Source organism: Ochotona princeps, chromosome 7, assembly GCF_030435755.1.
Source record: "Ochotona princeps isolate mOchPri1 chromosome 7, mOchPri1.hap1, whole genome shotgun sequence".
Lineage (NCBI taxonomy): Eukaryota > Metazoa > Chordata > Mammalia > Lagomorpha > Ochotonidae > Ochotona > Ochotona princeps.
In genome coordinates this window covers 13,108,573-13,128,276 of record NC_080838.1, presented here as the reverse complement: position 1 = coordinate 13,128,276, position 19,704 = coordinate 13,108,573, and the positions used below count along the sequence as shown (strand labels likewise).

The 19,704-nt window shown below is 41.3% G+C and overlaps 1 protein-coding gene across 3 annotated transcripts in view; it reads right to left on the bottom strand.

Annotated features, from left to right (window-relative positions):
• The window catches only part of OTUD4 (OTU deubiquitinase 4), a 47,170-nt gene that overhangs the window by 6,914 nt on the left and 20,552 nt on the right, over window positions 1-19,704 (bottom strand). For all 3 annotated transcript variants that reach the window (XM_058666802.1, XM_004588135.4, XM_058666801.1), the window contains exons 6-15: window positions 18,379-18,460; window positions 15,822-15,954; window positions 10,157-10,214; window positions 9,826-9,943; window positions 9,680-9,744; window positions 7,032-7,126; window positions 6,158-6,261; window positions 5,889-6,057; window positions 2,116-2,278; window positions 265-388 (exon numbers count right to left, since the gene is read on the bottom strand). In XM_058666802.1, the coding sequence (XP_058522785.1) occupies window positions 265-388; window positions 2,116-2,278; window positions 5,889-6,057; window positions 6,158-6,261; window positions 7,032-7,126; window positions 9,680-9,744; window positions 9,826-9,943; window positions 10,157-10,214; window positions 15,822-15,954; window positions 18,379-18,460 (1,111 nt within the window). The remainder of the gene's footprint in view (window positions 1-264; window positions 389-2,115; window positions 2,279-5,888; window positions 6,058-6,157; window positions 6,262-7,031; window positions 7,127-9,679; window positions 9,745-9,825; window positions 9,944-10,156; window positions 10,215-15,821; window positions 15,955-18,378; window positions 18,461-19,704) is intronic.

The following is a 19,704-nucleotide window of genomic DNA, read 5'->3' as shown; positions in this document are numbered from 1 at the left end:
ATACCACAACCACTAATAGTAGCATAAACCACACAGATATGCTAGACTCAAAAATGATTCAAACTCTAGCTGGGGCAGGGTACCATGAAATTTCATCTCTCAAAACAAGACACATTTTAGAATTTATGAACTGTTTATGTCTGGAATTCCCCATTTAATAATTTCTCACCATGGTTTATTGCAGTAACTCAAACTACAAATAAGGGGGATAACTGCTGTATGATTTTACACTATAGATCCCAACACCTGCTCTACAGTTACTACCTTTATCTTTCCGTTCTTCTGTGTCCACTCTCCGTCTGCTTCCTTTCCTATCATTTCCATGGGATGATCTTCTTTGGACACACGAGTTGCTACTTTGAGCAGCCGATTGACTGACTGATGACATCTATTTAAAATTTAAAAAAAAAAAAAAAAAAACTTTAAAGATCCACAAATGTATAAGCAAAAGTCCTTCATACTTCTAACTAAAAACGGCAAAGCCCACATCCCTATACTGTCACCCTACAAAACACAGGATAAGCTAGGATTCATACTTCCTTATGTATATTCTATAGACTATCAGTCAAATAACTAAGTACAAGTGTAAGGCCATCACACCTTTATCCTAGGCTAGCAACTGGACATCTTCACATCTGATTTCAGGAAGCGACCTTGATTTAAGTGTTCGCCTTATGACCTATATGCATTACATAAACAATAGTTATCTGAGTAAACCTTCTAAAAACTCGCTGGAAAGGGACATTTCTTTGTGGAAGGGAAAAACCTAAGAGCAAAGTAACAGATTCAGGGATTCTTATCACTGAAAGTCCACTCGCTGTCAGCAACTCTACATCAGATGCAACCTTCTAAATTGTGAAAAAAACAGGAACCAAAATAAATTAAGATTTTAAGCTAAATTATGCCTGGAGGGTTTGATTTCCAGTCCTAGCACTCAAGTAAATGTTTCAGATATTGGACAAAGAGGTTCTTATCATCCTCCTTCAGGAATATTCTAAAAAACAAACATGAGTAACTATCAGATTGAATAATGACTCCAAATAACTAAGTCTAAACATGAGTATCAAAAATTCATTTAACAAAAAAGTTCCCAATCTGTCCCCACACTTTAATAACTGCACTTCTTACCATTCACTAACTGAAAGGCTAAAAACTATAAGCTTAAATGCCTGATAGTCACTATATAAATTTCATGGAAAAATATATGACATGAGAAAAACAGACTCAACACACAGACAATACCAATTCACATATGAACTGAAATATCTCTTCCATTAATTTCTAAATTGCCGTCTCTTGCACTAGACCACTAAAATTTCAGATGAGCTGCTTCCAACTAAACTACTCAGGACCAGTAAGGAATTTCACAACTAAAAGAGAACTGAGCGTAAGGGGTTTTAATGTTTTACAATAGGTAGCCTCCAAAATATGCCTTTTTTTTTTTTTTTTTTACTAAATCTGTTACTGTTCAGGATCACAGGTTAATTAGTTACCACTTACGAAGACCACAGGCACATGGTTTTCTTAGCACCAATAATGAATTATTTATGCCTTTCAGTGCCCCATTTCCTGCACTAACAAACCCCTCCAACCGAACACACACACACAATTTTCCCTTCTGACTCCCCATGAAGGCAGAGAATACTAATCAGAAAAATCCCCATCACAGTCCAGTGTCGGTTCAGCATCTACACGAAAAGCAAGGAAACAGCAGCAGGGCTATACCTCCTAGTTTCTAATAACAAACACTCTGAAAAAAAATCTGGTCACATTTAGGTGATCCCAGTATGTTTAATGAATCAGTGAAAAGATGACTTTATTTATTGTAAAGTGTTAAGTGAATCATGGACCCTAAGCACATGACTTTCACTAATCATTTCATTTTAAAGACAGCACTGAACTGTGAGAAAATCTACTTACTTGACACAACAGTCACCAACATTTTAGTATTAACTCTAGACTTCATATTCCTCATGTAAAATATAAAGAAAGCTATAATATCTTCACAGTATTTTTCAGTTCAACATCAGGTTACCATTAGAAACTATGGTTTAATATACAAACTATTAGGAAGCTTATAAATACCAGTGTTTTACATTCTTATGTCATACATACAGAAAGGGCGGGGAAAGCCTGTTCATCTCTGTTCTGAATCTCATAAAGTAAACGAGATTCCTCTATAGCTTGCTTCTCTCTGCGTTCTTCAGGGGACAGGCCAAAATAGTGAGATTCTCGACTCATGTGATCAAACTCCTCACCTCTCTCACGATCAGGTTTTCTGTCCAAAAAAAAAACACACAATCTTGTCAGGAAAAAAGGACATTTTTAAGTAGCTAAAATGACATTTTACAGTATAAGTATTTGGGTGATCCAAGTAAACTGACATTTTATGAATTCTAGCAGCTAAATTGATAAATATATACCAAATGAAACTTCCTGTGGTATTATTCTACCTTACAGAATCAAGCAGCATAGGGTAAGGTAGGGAGTAAAGTCACTAAGAACTCCAATTTAATCATTTCTTAACAACTGTACAGTATCAGAAAATAAACATCGCAGAAATGTGCTGTCAGGCCTGGCGAGGTATAGCGTAGTGGTGCCGGAATCCCATATGGGTGCTGGTTCTAATCCCGGCAGCCCCATGTCCCATCTAGTTCCCTGTTTGTGGCCTGGGAAAGCAGTTGAGGATGGCCCAAAGCCTTGGGACCCTGCACCGCATGGGAGATCCAGAAGAGATTCCAGGCTCCTGGCTTTGGATCAGCACACCTCTGACCATTGTGGCTGCTTGGGGAGTGAATCAATGGATGGAAGATCTTTCTCTCTGTCTCTCCTCCTCTCTGTATATGTGTCTTTCCAATAAAACTGAAATAAATCTTTAAAATAAAAGGGGGGGGGGGGGGAATGTGTTGCACATTCAAGCCACAAATCTCCAAAAAAGAGCAAGGCTACAATATCTCCTGATTTTGGAATAAAGAACAGCCATGCCTCAGTTTACTTTACTTACACTCAACTCTAATGATACTAAAGAAAAAGGGAGAGAGAAGCTGCACGCACACAATCTCGGACCAAGCCTCAGACCCCAGTAGTCCAAAGACGCTGAAGAAGACTAGACAAGGGTCAGCACTTTCTGACAAGTGTTCCCAGGTGTCCCAATTACTACTACTGTTTATTTTTCATCATCTCTCCTTCTAGACAGAGAAAACAATCTTTCCATTTTCGCCTAGCCTGAAAATACTAGGAATATTCTTGCAGTTACACTAATGAAAGCATGAATAACAACCCTGCTTGGCTGGTTACATTTTGTTTTCTACAAAGAGACATTAGCAATGAGGAAAAAATTGACAAGTAAGGTGTAAAGAGGGTCTCATAACCATCTTCATGGCTCTCCTTTATTCTACAATCAGAATTCAAAAGGGAGGTGAACAACCATTAGAGACAAAGATGAATTCTAATGGCTTTAAAACAGATTTTTAGCTGTAAAATGCCAAATGTTAACCAGATTTAAAATACCTTTAAAACTTCAACAATTGAAGCTTGTAAATTTTTACTATACTAGTATAATTCACTCTCACAATAAAAGGCATTCTAACAGCAAATAACAATTACTATGGAACCAATTAAAATGTCTAAAGTTTTCTACAAGCTAATATGTCCACGTGTAAATCCACTCTTATCACACAGCATCAAGTGTTTCTAGTCACTGAATGTTTTGAATTTTTAAGAATATAAATTCATTTCATAGCACTTTTAAAAACTGAAAGTGACAATATGTTTGAGTTGAATTTATCTTCAAACGTATTCAGGAACTGACACTGCGGCACAGCAAGCTAAGTACCAGCACCTCAGATACTAGCGAATTCAAACCCCAGCTACTCCAGTTTGAATCCAGTGCACTGCTAATCAGCCTGGGAAAGCGGTAGAGGACGGCCCAGGTACTTACATTCCTTCCCTCTCCTCAAAGACCAAGCAGAGTTCCAAGTTCCTAACTTCAAGCTGGTCCAACCCAGCCATTGTGGCCATCAGGAAAATGAACCAGCAGGGCCGGTGCTGTGGCATACAAACTAAGCCCTCCACTAGCAGGGCAAGTATCCCATATAGGCACCAGTTCCAAGTCCTGGCAGCTCCACTTCATATGCAGCTCCCTGCCAAATGGCCTAGGAAGGCGACAGAAGAGGGCCCAAGTTCTTGGTACTGTACACCCATAAAGAGAACCTAGAAGAAGCTGCTCACTCCTGGCTTCCAACAGCCCAATTCCAGTCATTTTTCAAATAAAAACAAAACTTAAAAAAGAAGTGAACTAGGGCCCGGCGGCGTGGTCTAGCGGCTAAAGTCCTCGCCTTGAAAGCCCCGGGATCCCATATGGGCGCTGGTTCCAATCCCGGCAGCTCCACTTCCCATCCAGCTCCCTGCTTGTGGCCTGGGAAAGCAGTCGAGGACGACCCAATGCATTGGGACACTGCACCCACGTGGGAGACCCGGAAGAGGTTCCAGGTTCCCGGCATCGGATCGGCGCGCATCGGCCCGTTGCGGCTCACTTGGGGAGTGAATCATCGGATGGAAGATCTTCCTCTCTGTCTCTCCTCCTCTGTGTATATCTGGCTGTAATAAAATGAATAAATCTTTAAAAAAAAAAAAAAAAAAGTGAACTAGCAGATAGAATATCTCTTTCTCTGTCTACCTCTAATCTGTTTCAAATAAATTAATTTAAAAAGATGTTACCTAATGCCTGGCACTTAAGCACATGAGCACATCTAGGAAAAAGGTCCTTCCCAGTGTATTCAAAGTAAGGTGAGATCATACTGGATAGGGCAACACCTAAACTCACATGAACACAAATGTACTGTGGTCAGTACCATGCAATAATGGAAGCAATGACTGCAGCGATAAGAAATCCCAAGGATTCCAAGCAACACTGGAAGTAGGAGAGAGACATGGAACAGATTCTCGGCTAAAATCCTGAGAGGCAGTCTGTGATGTTTTGTTACCACAGCCCAGGAACCACACATACCACTAACTGCCAGTCCAGGAACTTCGGCCTCTGTGTGAAAGTTGCTACACACAACACCTTTCACCAACTGGGAAAGATTTATTCGTTGAGTACATTCAAAAGGAAAAGGAATGTCCAAACGCTGGAAAATAAACAGACCTAAGCACCAGTCTGCCAAGTACATACACTGATTCTGTAACTGTAGTGGCAAGTGAGGAGCGGGATGCTTGGATAAGAAACGTTCCAACATTCAGAGCAGCCAGACCATGTTTGCAGAAGGATGACAGTCATCTTCCGGCACAATCTCTCAACCAAGTTCCTCCAGGGGGCTATGACTACTTATTCACCAGAAGGTATATGAGCAAAGAATTAAAATCCACCCAGCACAAGAAAAACATCAGACTGAATTTCACCTGTCTAGGGGTGTGTAGAATTGTAATGCTTATCACTATAAAAAACCTAAAACTCACACTGCAGTCGAGTATTTAAAGATATCACCACAAATAATCAAAACTCATCAGAACAAAGTTACCCAACAATTTTTGCTGACTGAAGTTATCTCACAATGACAGTATCTGCACTCTCCAAGGAAGGAATATAGTTCAGAATCCAAAAGCTACCACGACACATGTCACCAGAAAACTATTAAGTGCCAGAGTGAAATTTGGTTCGAAGATCATCTCCCAGATTATTTAAAAACACTGTTAAAAAAATAAAGGTCTCTCATTAGAATACAACCACACTTTAAAAAGACGGTAAAGAAATATATTTTTATACTTTCAATACCATACTATAGACAAGTACAGGAGCAAAAAAGTTTTAACAACTTAAATGCAAAGACTGTGGCCAATACAATTGTCTCTGACTTGATTCCCACTTACCCTGCACTCAGGAAAGTTACCTTATAATCTGGGAGGGTATCCTGTTAAGATTTTTGTGTTCAGTGGATGATTTCTGGGACTGGGCCCCTGCATGCTGCCTTACTCCTGAAGGATGCTGGAGCCGAGGAGGTAGTGCTGACGGGGCTTTTGTTGGCTTGCTTGGATTCTTTGGCCCTCTGTAATCCGTGTCTGACAAAAACCCAAAAACAATGCATCATTTTCCTATTACAAACAACTCCAGGCCCCATATTCCCTATCTCAAAGAAATGGTAACTTGACACACTCCTACCAGAATGGAAACTTTGCCCCGAAGCTGATGGTTTTCTCATCTTCTTTCCAGACACTGTGTTCCAACTTTCTGGGGGAGGTGGTTTGAGGTTTTTCACAGCATGTCTTCAGAAGCAAGAAAGAATTGTATAAAATACTCCTAATAAAATCACTTATATATCTTGAATACCTCATTTTTAGCTTATTTAAGTATTGTTTTAGTTTGCACATTGAAAACAATTTATGTATTTAAGTACACACAGCACTTTATTTCCAGACATAATTCTAATCGGGAAAATAAGAAAACTCAAAAGCCTATTTTCTGTCTTAGACAACAGACAGGCTTTAATTAAATCCAAGCAAATAACTAATAAAACAGACGTGACAGCATTTCTGCACTTAAGAGGAGGCAGCGAGGTCCAGAAATACCGTCAGCTATTAAAGCGCTAGTTCATCCTGTTCAATATTTGCAATATTAAAATTTAATTATGATGCATTACATTTTTCACTAATAAAAGCAGTAACAGGTGCTTTTTGTAACAGGAACTGAATAATACTTACTACTCTAACACATGTTACTGAATAATAATTACATGGCATGCAGTAGTAACATGAATCAAATTAGACAAGAAAATCAGCCCCTGCATTCCCATTTTCCAATTTTACAATATAGTCAACATCCCGAAGTGAGCAATGAAGTATTTCAAACATCTGCCACAGGCAAAACTCAAAATCTGAACTGAAACTATTTTTCTGAAGATGAGTAAGCTTCCTAACATGTGGGTAATAACTTCTACTGAATCTACAAATACGAGGGTCATTTCAAAATGTTCATGATTACACTAGGCTAAACAGAAAAGCCAGGAAATGCCTTAGCTGGAGAACCAGTTACATACTTCCTTCCCACTTCTTCCACCGGAACCGGTCCATTCTCAGAGTGAACACCTTTAATGTCTGTGTTAGAAAATTTTCCATTGTGATCCAACCTAACCTGTTTAACAATTACAGAAATAGAAATTCAGTCACCTGCTTCCTCTGCATTAATAATCTTTTCTAAATTTTAAATGCCTTCAATAAGAGAAAATCATGGTCATTGCTGAAAACAAACCAAGTTCAAAGGATATACAATAAAATGTCCCTTAACCTCCGAACTTAATCTAGAAAAAAAGGTTTCTAGTTCAGTTTCAAAATTTGTGTTATTTTTCTGAACAATTCAAACCAGGAACACAATCCACCAAGGCCTCAAGCAAGAAAGCAAACGGAACCAGTACGTCCTGTTTTTGAGTACTTGTTTTTGGTGCCAGACACCTCAAGCTGAGGCCTATGCATTTCCACTTCCAGTATTACATCCCTGGGCAATTTTTTTCAACCTTCCTCCACTTTTCTACACATGCAACATGCAGCTAGTACCTGAAGCTAACTCACAGGAATGCATAATGAGGGTACACAGAGTACACATAATCTACTTACCATACAGCAAACACGCAACCAATGGCAATTACAAATAACTATTATCTTCCCATTACTCAGATTTCAAAAGTCTAACTATGACCATTGTTCTTCCTAAAATTAGAACCATCAAGTGTAATACACAACTGGTTTTACCCAACTGTTCAGTCACAAACCTTAAGAATTCTACCTATCATTAGGCTACAAACTCTAAATGGTACACTGTTAGCTGTCCAGCCGAGATTGCTTGGTGCACAAGTGGACTCTGACTGATGGTCGATAAGTGGCATCAGACCTTATAGATGGAGGGTCATATAGGCTAAGGGAGGAGGTATTGAGCTTACCAACAGAACCCATCAATCATTTCTATACCCTTGTTTGGAACTTTTTTTGTTTTGTATATTCCACCAAGTGTTCTCATTCACATGCTATCCACTCAGTTGGTCTCATACAAATGATATCCATTTAATTATACCAATGGTACCCATTCAGTTGTTCTCATACAAATGATATCTAATCACTCACACAAATGGCATCCATCCAGTTGTTCTCATACAAATGTTATCCTATAAATTGTAATCCTTAGCTCGCTGACCTTCCAGGGTCACAATGTCCTTCTACAGTATACCTATCAATCATTACACTGCCAATTAAAGCTCTGCTTTAAGGAGCCTGCTTTTACTAATTAGACAAAAATCAAGTTGACATTTCATTCAATAGTCACAAAGGGATGCTCTTTAAGAGTCTAGCTCAGTAACCTGCCTAGCAACTAAATCCTTAGCTCGCTTGCACCAAGATCTCATATGGGTACAAGTTCATGTCCCAGTTGCTCCACTTCCCATTCAGCTCCCTGCTTATGGCCTGGGAAAGCAGTAAAGGATGGACCAAAGCTTTGGGACCCTGCACCTATGTGGGATATGTGGAAGCTCCTGGCTTCAGATCAGCTCGGCTCAGGCCATTGCAGCTACTTGGGAAGTGAACCTGCGAATGGAAAAATCTTTCTGTAAATCTGCCTTCTCAATAAAAATAATAAATCTGTTTTTTAAAGGGGGGAAAGGGTAGGTGGCATTCATGTTCTAGCTAGTGCTCCACTTCCAATTCAATCCCTGCTTATGGTCTAAGAAAGCAGCAGAGGATGACCAAGACCTTGAGCCTCTGCATCTACGTGGGAAACTTCAAAGAAGCTCCTGCCTCGCCCTTTCAGATCAGTTCAGCACTAGCCATTGCAATCATTTGGGGAGTGAACCAGTGAATGAAAGCTCTCTCTCTCTCTCTGTAAAATTTCTCAGGTGGCAGTCTAACCCACTGTGCCAAATGACTGGTGTGCTTGTAACTTAAAATGTATAGAAGATAAATACATTCTCAAGCATTTAGCTTAGCAGTTGATACCAGTTGTATTGCCCACAGCCCATACTGGAGTGCTTGAGCTCAGGAGTCAGCTCAACTGCTTATTCACACCCTGAGAGGCAGCAGGTGCTTACACACAACAGTCACAAGGGGAACCTGGACTGAATTCTCCACTGTTGGCTTCACTCTAGCCCAGTCCCAGGGAGTCATTGCAGCACTTAGTGAGTAAACCAGAGGATGGGAGTTAAGACTCACTCGTACATTTTTTGTCTCTGCCTATTAATTAAACAATTTTTAAAAAACAAATACATTCTGGGTCCAGTGTGATGGATCAGTGTTTAAATCCTCACCTTGCAGGCACTGGGATCCCATATGGGCACCAGTTCTTGTTCCAGTCCAGGTCCCTGACTGTAGCTTGGGAAGGCAGTAGAGGATGGACCAAAGCCTGGGACCCTGACCAAGGCAGGAGACCTAAAAGAAGCTCCTGGCTCCAGGCTTTACACTGCCTCAACTCCGGCCATTGTGGCCACTTGGGGAATAAAACAGCGGACGCAGGGTATTACTCTCTGTATCACCTTCTCTGTATGGATCTGTCTTTCCAATGTAAATAAATACATCTTTTAAAAATAAACAAACACATTCGGAAACCTCAAATTACCAACACATTAAAAACTGAGATGCTTTTTCATTCCTGTTAGAAAAATAAGACTTCAAGTAAAATTTTCCTACTTTTACACAAATCACTTACTTGGCATTTCTCTGCAACTTCATATTGTAAACCAGCAGCAATGGAATAATCACGTTTTTGTTGAGCTATAAAAAAAAATTAGTTATCAGTTGGCTTTCATGAACAAAAACATAGATTTTTTAAAACATAGATTTTTTTTAACTCACCCTGTTTAGACTTCAACCAAATTTCATATTCCACATTTCTGTAGACTGCCGGATTGAGTGACTTCAGAACCTTTCTAGACAAGGGAAGGCTAGTAGACTTCTCATTGTTCTTTTGATGCTAAACAAAGAAAAGTCCAATCAACAACAATACTTTCAAAATGTTTTTGAGATACATGACATGAAATAACACTTCAAAAATGTATGAAGTTGTTACAAATTTACTAGATAACTGTGACTCTACTGAAAATGTACTAAAAACAATAAAAAAAGGTTATAGTTACACATCCCTTCTTCTATTGATGAACCAGTTAAAATTATTTTACAAAAATACCTCATTGCCTGACAAAGCTTTAAATCCATTCACATCATTATCAGTGGTACTTTTCTTCCTACAAAGGAAAAAATATAACATAACTATCAGAAGCAGAATAAAGCATTTACGCCAAGCAATTAACTGCTGCCTCTCCAAAGTTAGCATTATTTCAAAGTCAGGAGATTTCCTCCAGTGAAGTCAGACAAATTTTAGCATTGGCATACATATAAATAATACATGTGTATATCAAATTAGACAGATGTGTAATTCTTATTAGCTTATTAATCAAAACAAGTAGAAATAGAAACAAAGTGTGGAATCTAACCAGTGAAACCTAAAACTTTGCATTTTTAGCAAACAGGCAAGGATAGCTAAGGTCCCAAAAAAATAATAGCAACAGGGACAGCATGGTGGTGCAGCACGCTAATTCTCCACTCCATGGCACTGGCATCACATGTAGGCATGAATTCCTGTCCCAGCTGCTTTATTTCCAATTCAGCTCTCTGTGTGTGGCTAGGTAAAATAAGAGGATGACCCATGTCCTTGGAAACCTGCACCCAGATGGGAGACCCAGAGGAGGCTCCCGATTTCAGTTTGGCTCAGCTCCAACTCTTGAGGTCATTTGGAAAGTGAACTAGTGATAGAAAACCTTCTCTCATTGTCTCTCATCCTACTCTGGAAATTCTTCTTTCCAATAAGAATAATCTTTAAAAATGATCATAGTGACAATAATTTGATTACAATAGAGTTGTCTCCTTTACTTATAAAGGAGTGTTCAGCAACCCATCCTTTTATGGGAAACACTGGCTATATCCAAACATCTTCAACACAACCAAAAACTCACCATCAACCCTTTGAAGGTATGCAGCAGGCATACCTACACTTACACAACAAATATTTGAGTATCTACCAAATGCCAGGCACTATGTATTCCTATGTGCTGGGTTAAACAGCAAACAAAAGAGACAAAAACATTACCCATATGCAATGTACAATCTAATGAGTGTAGACACAAAGTAATCAAGTGCCATGGGCGAGAAGGGAAGAAGTAGCAACGCCCAGATTTAATAGTAAGAGGGATGTGGAAAGACCTGATGCTTTATTTAATTAAAAAAAAAAGTGTTAAAGGGCCCGGCGTGGCCTAGCAGCTAAAGTCCTCGCCTTGAATGCCCCGGGATCCCATATGGGCGCCGGTTCTAATCCTGGCAGCTCCACTTCCCATCCAGCTCCCTGCTTGTGGCCTGGAAAAGCAGTCAAGGACAGCTCAAGGCTTTGGGACCCTGCACCCGCGTGGGAGACCCGGAAGAGGTTCCAGGTCCCAGCATCGGATTGGCGCGTACCAGCCCGTAGCGGCTCACTTGGGGAGTGAAACATCGGATGGAAGATCTTCCTCTCTGTCTCTCCTCCTCTCTGTATATCCGGCTTTCCAATAATAATAATAAAATCTTTAAAAAAAAAAGTGTTCAAGAGCAACATATGCCTACTAAGCATTTTTGGCAGAAGGTACAGCACATACCAAAAGCCTCAGGTTGAGAAGATGCTAGTGAAGCTGGAAAGACAGTGGGCCATCTGGGATACTACATAAACAGCGGGGTACCAAATACATGCTAGTTCAAATCCCGGCTGCTCTACTTCCCATCTAGCTCCCTGCTTATACCTTGGGAAAGCAGCAGAGGACAGAAAAAAGCCTTGGGAACTTGCGCCCACAAATGGGACACCCAGAAGCTCCTGGCTTCAGATTAGCTCAACTCCTGCTATTGGAACTACTTGGGGAGTGAGCCAGCAGATGCAAGATCTTTCTGTCTCTTCTGCTTTTTTTTTTCTTTTTAAAGAGTTTTGTTTTTATTGGGACGCGTATCTGGGATGAACTTCACAGCTACAGACTATGATTCAAGGTGGAAAGAAATGGTGGTCAAGCTTTCAATCGAGATCACAAATGTCCTCATATATGCATTTCAAAAGAATCTTTACATTAAAGAACTATACATTCTAAGGTTTGACCCATCTCTAGCCTCACATGTGCAAGCACACTATTTTCATGTGTTCTACAAGTGGAACAATATTTTTAGCTTCAATGAAAACGTAACAGGGTTGATTTTTAAATAATAATTTTAATTGTTACAACAACTAATACATTATTAACATTGTATCTAGGAACTACGTTATGTTCCTAATGTGCCATCTCAAGTCTACTGCTACAGCAAATATTGAAATAGCATCATTTTATAGCTTCTTGGAGAATTAAGTTTTCCTCCATGTCTAGCTAATTAATTAGCAGCAAGCCAGTTCTGCATGTCCAGAGCATAAAGTTCTTAACACCAAGTTCTTGAGAGTGAAATAAGCCTCATTACAACACAGCACATTAAGCCACTACCCATGACACTGGCATTCCATGTGGATGTTGGTGGCCAGCTCTGGGATTTTGTGGCTTTGAATTGCTGTTTAGATAGCTCCATGTTAAGCACACTGTACTTCTGGGACGTCAATCAATCCTAAAGATTCCCAACGACAGAGAAACTTCTCCTTTGAAGGTAAGCGAGGGTAATGAGACCTGGTAGGTTGGAGGAGAGGAACCAAATGATAAGATGGATAAGACTGCTACACCAAATGCCTTTAAATCCTGTGTAGTACTTGTTAATTACTGACCAATGCTGACCACTGAACACCAGTTCATGCAAAATCTAAGACTTGGAGCTTGTCTAGCAGGATCGTATCCTATTACCTGACATGATGATGGATCAGGAAACGGGTCATATTAAGCAGGGCCATGACATCAACTAGCACACTAGAGAACCATATCCGGGGGTAGGTTCTGTGGGGGATGTGTGGGCCAAACCCTGTGGAAATACTAGCCCCACTGGATAGCTCAAGACTTAAGGTGGTGATGGACTAAGCTAGGTGTGACCAATGAGCCTGCCATCACTCACAGATAAAGGAACCCACAACAGTATGGACTGGTCAAGGCAGCAGCACCTGAATGTGCATCCTGAATAGGGTGTGGAGTGGGCTGGGCTGCAATGTTCACCACCTCATACAAGGTCAAATGGAAGACCAAACTAAACCTGACAGTGGCCTAAAACCCAATGGCATGTATGAGACTGGGTCTGGGAGTGGGTAAAGTGGAGGCACTAGGGAAACTCCCCTGGCAGGTCATAGCTCCCGCTGGTGAACACATGGTCCAGACCTGGGGGTCAGACAAGCTGGGCCAAGTAGCTCCAATGGTTGACTAATGTGTGAGTTGGTAATGGAACGGGATGTACTGGGCAGGACTGAGCAGACCTTAGCCCACAAGCAAAATTAGAAATCAGGATGGAACGCAAGTCATGCCGAGCTAGGCTCTTGCACCACTGGTCTGTGTGAGCCAGTGACGCTAAGACACAGTGTCTAAGGCAGGGGTTGGCACAGGTGAGGGGCTGTGCCAAGCTGAGTCAGAGCAACCACTGGCATGTGCATGATCTATGGCTGGGAACAGGCCCGGTTGGGGAGCTAAGGGGACACCCTAGCTGGGTTGAGGTTCCCACCAAGGAGCACAGGGCTGGAATGGGGGCTGCGTTCTGATCAGGATACAGTTGTAGTTTCACTTAGCACAGGTGTGGACTGGGACTGGACGCACCAAGCCAGGCCAGACTCCAACACCATCTGGTGCTTTGGAGGACCAGGGTAGATGTGGGACAGACTAGGCAAGGTCTCAGCCCCTACTGAGCCATGTGTGAGCTGTATGTAGGTATGGACGAGCCGTGGCTAGGCTGAAACATCCAACAGATTGGATTGAAGGCCAGTCAAGAAGGGCCACTGTTCCTACTAGGACAGGAGGTAAACTGAGTAGGGCTGGACTCCCTGGTATGCGTGAAATCTGGCAATGGGAGAGGTTCTGATGGAGGAAACTGGGAAAACTCCTCTGGCAGGACACAGACCCTGCAGGTAAGAGCAAGGAGAATGACAGGAAACAGCCCAGAACAGGCCATGGAAACCTTCCCGCTGGCATACATTTGGCATGGGTTGGGGGCAGACTGCGCTGATCAGTTTACGTCATCCACTGGCGAATCCGAACGCCAGAACAGAGTGTGGGTCGAGCCAGGTTCGGTCGTGACAAAAAAACAGTGCACAATACAGAATGCCAAGGTGAGGTTACCTGTACTGGACGTGACTGCAGCACCCAACCAGCACATGTGAGAACCAGGAAGGGAGGAGGCGGAGCCGGCAGGGGGAATATTCGGGTGCTCCCCTGCTGGACAGCTACTCCTACTGGAGAGCTTGCCCACTGGACAGTGTGAGCTGGAATGGGTGCAGACCAGGCTAAGCAGAACTACAACACCTGTGAGCCTCATGTGGACTAGATCAGGGAAAAGCCAGGCTGGGCTCATTGTTCCAATTGGAACAAACAAAAATTAGAGTGGGTGAGAGTTAGTCGGGCTTTGCCGCAGCATCATCTGAAGAGGCTGGCACTGGGGGCTAATTCTGTCACGTTAAACTCCAGAACCACCTGGAGAGTGCATAATCCAAGAGTGGGAGTGGCCTAGAAGGGAAATAGTGGGCTCTCCCCTCTTGGGTTACCACTCTAACTTGAGGGCACGAAAACCAGGACAGGGGCTGGGGTGGCTAGACAGAAAGGTACCCAACAACATCTGTGTGGACTGGATGATGGAGCTGGTTAGATGGAACTAGGCTTCTATGCCCGTTGACATGTATGAGAGCTAAATGGGATGTGGGACAGATTGGACCAGTCTGCTGCACATACTGGCAAACCAGGATAGGGGGCGGGCCTGGTGGGGGTTATTGTGGGTCGCTCTTACTAGGCTGCAGCTAACACTGGTTTATGTGAGGGCTGAGTGTGTGCTGGGCAGAACCAGATGGGCTGCCACATGCATTGGTTCCAGTGGAAGACAGGGCTGGAAACAGAACCAACCCAGCAATTGCAACCACCAGCTGATTGGGGTGATGGGACTGTGCCGGGCCCTGTGCTTGCTAATACATACAAGAATCTGGTCTGGGAACACCTCAGACAAAGTTTCTTTTGGGATCTCCCCAATCGAACTGCCGGACTCAGAACCCTAACCATGAAAAGACAGAGGACAGAGCAAGTCAATCAACCACCTAAGCCATATTATGGCAGTGAAAAATTGGGCAAACGGAGACTCTATGATGGACTATGTCAATCAGTGGATTCTCCAACGACCTCATTGTGCTTGGAATAGCGAGATTGGCAGCGATTTATAACTGTTGAACTATCAAAACCACTTGAGCAAGACCCTCGGAGCATGCCCCACATCTGGGACATGGGGTGGGTGGGAGACTGGGTGGGGTCTTCCTTAATATCCCCCTTTACCTGAGATACATGAAGGAAACAACGTGGAAATAATAAGTCTTACCCACTTTCCTGTAGCCCTTGAACCTTTTTATCCTAATTAACTATGTAAAGATTGTCAAAAATATAATTAAAAAATGGAAAAAAAATCAGTTGCAGGGAGGATAAGGAAAACTGCTGTATTTCATGAGTCTTCAAAAAGTTCACGCAAAATATGCATTATTAAAAAATCTGCACCATAAACGTATGTTTTAGTCCCATTTTTCCACGAAATGTATTTGCAGATAAAACTTCAACATGTCAGGTAATTCCCTGTAGAAGCAATCGCTGCAACATTTCTCTCAATGGCACTTGAAAGACTTAATTTCATCATCTTACCTGAAACTATCATCTTCGGAATCTGATATTTCACTGTTGTTTCCATCAGCTACTTCAGAAGTGTCTAGTCCCATCATGATTTTACTAACATCAGCTTTAAATACCTTCTCATATAGCAATTCATAAAGGAGAGCTGCAATTAACAAGAAATGTAACATCAACCACAAGCATTCTCTTCAAAAGAGAAACAGAATATGAGATTGTTACATTGCTCCAGCTTCTAAAATTCTAACTAGAAATTTTACAGTCAAACACAGACTGAGGGAGCATTTGGCACAGGTGCTTAAGCTGCAGCTTGGGATGCCCCAGGTCTTATTAGAGTGCTTGCTGTAGGTCCTCACTACTCTTGCGTGATCCAGTTTCCCACTCATGCACTCCTCTTGCGTGATCCAGTTTCCCGCTCAAGCACACCTGGGTAGACAGCAGGCGATGCCTCCAGTGTTTCAGTTGGGGACGGTCATTATGGTATACCAAATAAAGCCGCAACTTACAATGCTGACACCTCATATGGAAATCAATTTATGTCCTGACTGCTCCACTTATTTTATCTTTTACAGATTTATTCTTATTGGAAAGGCAGATTTCAAGACAGAAGGAGAGATGGAGAGAAAGATCTTCCATCAACTGGTTCACTCTCTAAATGGCCACAATGGCTGGAGGTGAGCCGATCTGAAGTCAGGAGCCAGGAGTTTCTTCTAGATCTCCCACATGGGTGCAGGGTGGGAAACCTTTGGTCCATCCTCTGCTACTTTCCCAGAGCATAAGCAGGGAGCTGAATGGGAACTGGAGTAGCTGGGAAACAAACGAGCAGCCATGTGGTATCCCAGTGCTTAGAGGTGGTAGATTAGGCAGTTGAGCTATTACACCAACTGCTCCATTTTTAAATCAGCCTCCTGCCAGTTGCATAGGAAAATAAAATGAAGCAAGAGCAAGACCACAGCCCCTGCCACTCACACGGCAGACCTTGGTAAAGCTTCTAGTTCCTGGATTAGCCTGATCTAGCACTTGCCGTTGCAGTTATCCATGGAATAAATCAGCAGACAAAAGATCTCTAAATTGCTAACTCTTTAAATAAGTAAAGTCCTTAAAAAAGAAAAAAAAAAAAAAAAAAAAAAAACAAACACAATACTCCAGACCCTGCCAGATTAGAGACCTGGATAAAGTTTCAGATTCTAGACTGCTCCAGCTCAGCAGCTGTGGGCTTTGAGTGTGAATTCGGGCATGGAAGATCCATACCTTTTAAATAAAATGAAAATAAAAATTTTAACAGAAGTTGCAGAATCTCTGAGGAAATAGGTAGTTTGAAATCTCTCATTTTTAATTTTTTCTTAAAGATGTACTTATTCTTGCTGGAAGAGTCAGATTTACAGAGACAGAAAGATTTTCCATCTGCTGGTTCACTCTCCAAATTGCTGCAATAGCTGGAGCTGAGCCAATCTGAAGTCAGGAGCAAGGAGTTTCTTCCGGGTCTCCCATGCAGCTGCAGAGTCCCAAACCTTTGGGACATCCTCTACTGCTTTCCCAGGCCACAAGCAGGGAGCTGGAAGGGAAGTAGAGCAGCAAGGACACGAAGCAGAACCCATATGGGATCCCAGCACCTGTAAGGCAAGGACTTTAGCCACTAAGCCACCACACTGGGGCCCAAACTCACTCATTTCTAAAACTACAAAATAAAGATGTCTCCAACTCCCTGGCTCTGCTCGTTCCTCCAGCTTCCTGCCAGTGGAGATGCTGCGAGGCTGTGCTGATGGCTGAAGTTACTGTGTTCCTGCCACTCCAAGGGGATCTAGACGGAGTTCCTGACCTCAGCACCAGCCTACCGTGGAACCATGAGTGCTTCTCATTCTGCCTCTATTGTTTTTTAAAATATGTAAACATTTAGGTCTTTTGAATTTTAACAATGTCAACTTTTGAGCACCATTCTCACCAGCTGATGTGGCACCAGCAATAAGGCAGTCATGTTTTTTCCATGAACTACTACCCAAGCTGTCTTCCTTTCCATGAATACTAATTGTTTTATTTTGCATTCATTATTAAAAGACCACAGCAGTCTTACAAGATTTGCACACTTGTTTCAGCTTTCCCACTAACAGTTACCTTAAATGAGGAATTTCTCAGATTCCTTTTTTTCTTTTTCTTTCCTAATACTTCTTTATATATGTTAAAGGCAGGGTTATAGAAACAGGGAGAGACAAAGATACGGCTATTCTAACTGCTGGTTCACTTCTCAAATGGCCACCCACTTAAATGGGTCATCTACTGTTTCTCAGGCACATAAGCAGAAAGCCAGATTGGAAGTGGAACAGTCGGGACTTGAACCAGCACTCGGGATGCAGCTGTTTGGCTCTACCACCTGCACTACAATGCCAGCCCCAACCAAATGGCAGCTATCAACTATTTTTCTCTTTTGAAATATTTCATAATATTAGTATTCTCATTAACATAAGGTTCCTAAAATTATCATTTATAGTACAAAAGAACATATTTACCTCTTTTTTTGCATTAAGATTACAATTCAGGAACATAATTTAATATATAAACACAAGGTAATACTTACACTGACACATAGCAGAACTATCTTTATACTGTATGGGATAGACAATATCATAGTGATTTCCATTTGAAAAACACAATAATACCTGAATGGGAAAAATAAAGCACATTTCAAAACCACATGTACATAACATTTGCTGAGCAACATGCATATTCCAACACCCTAAATTCATTTCCTAAAGAAGTAATCGTTTTAAAAAGCAACCTAAAAAGCTCCAATGCTGTCAACTGCAGGACACCCACATATTGAAATGATACATAGTCATTAAATTTAAAAAAATCTGAATGATGTGAGGAATTCTTTACAGAATCACATGCAAAAAAAGCTAATTTACTACATAAAACAACATAATTCCAACTACTTAAAAAACATGAAAAACACTGCAAGAAAATATTATAAAACCTTACTAATGGTATCTTCTGAGGCATATCACAACATAAATCTCTGCTTCTCTGAAAGCTTAAATAGCTCCTAAACGGCCAATTACTTATACCCAGAAAAATCTAATTGATTTTAGTTAGAAAATATCTTCTTCCAAAAATAGTAATGCAATGGCCAAAGATATCACCTCCCTTGAAAACTTCAAGTTGTTACATGGTTTTAACAATTCTCTTCCCCTTAACCACTATGAGTAAGGCAGCTGCACAATTCACTTCAACTTTGCCCTCATGATTCCAAAATCTGAAACAAAAATCTGATTCAAAAAACTGAAACAAAACTCCTCCACAGGCAGGGCAAGTTAGGAGTTGCTTGGGACACCCAACTCCGATACTGGATGTCCAATTTAAAAACTAGCTACTCTACTACTGATCCAGTTTTCTACTAATGGACATGGGAAAGCAAAAAACGATAGCTCAAGTACCTGGCCCCTGCCAGGGTGGAGTCACAGGCCCTGGGCTAAGCCTGGTCCAGCCCTGGCTGTTGTAGACATTTGGAGAGTGAGCCAATAGATGGAAGATCCCTGCACCTCCATTCCTGGTGCACACATTTAAATAATACCTGTTCTGTGATCAGATTCTGAAGTAACAACCTTGTCAGTAAATTATCTTTCACAATGGGAAATGCAGGATTACCAAAAGTATTTTTGAGTCGTAGAATTTATTTTCACAGGTAATTTTACTATTTAATATTAATACCGATACAGAGAGCTAATAAGTCTAACTCTTCACATCTACTACCATCTCACAACCGTTTTCAGTATCTACTAAAAAGTTTTAAAAGGGTTCAAGAGTAATGGGGGAAACACAAAATAATGTCATGATGATTTCTAAAACTTCAGAAACTCAGAGTACCACAATAGTCATACAGAAATATTTCTAAAACTAATTT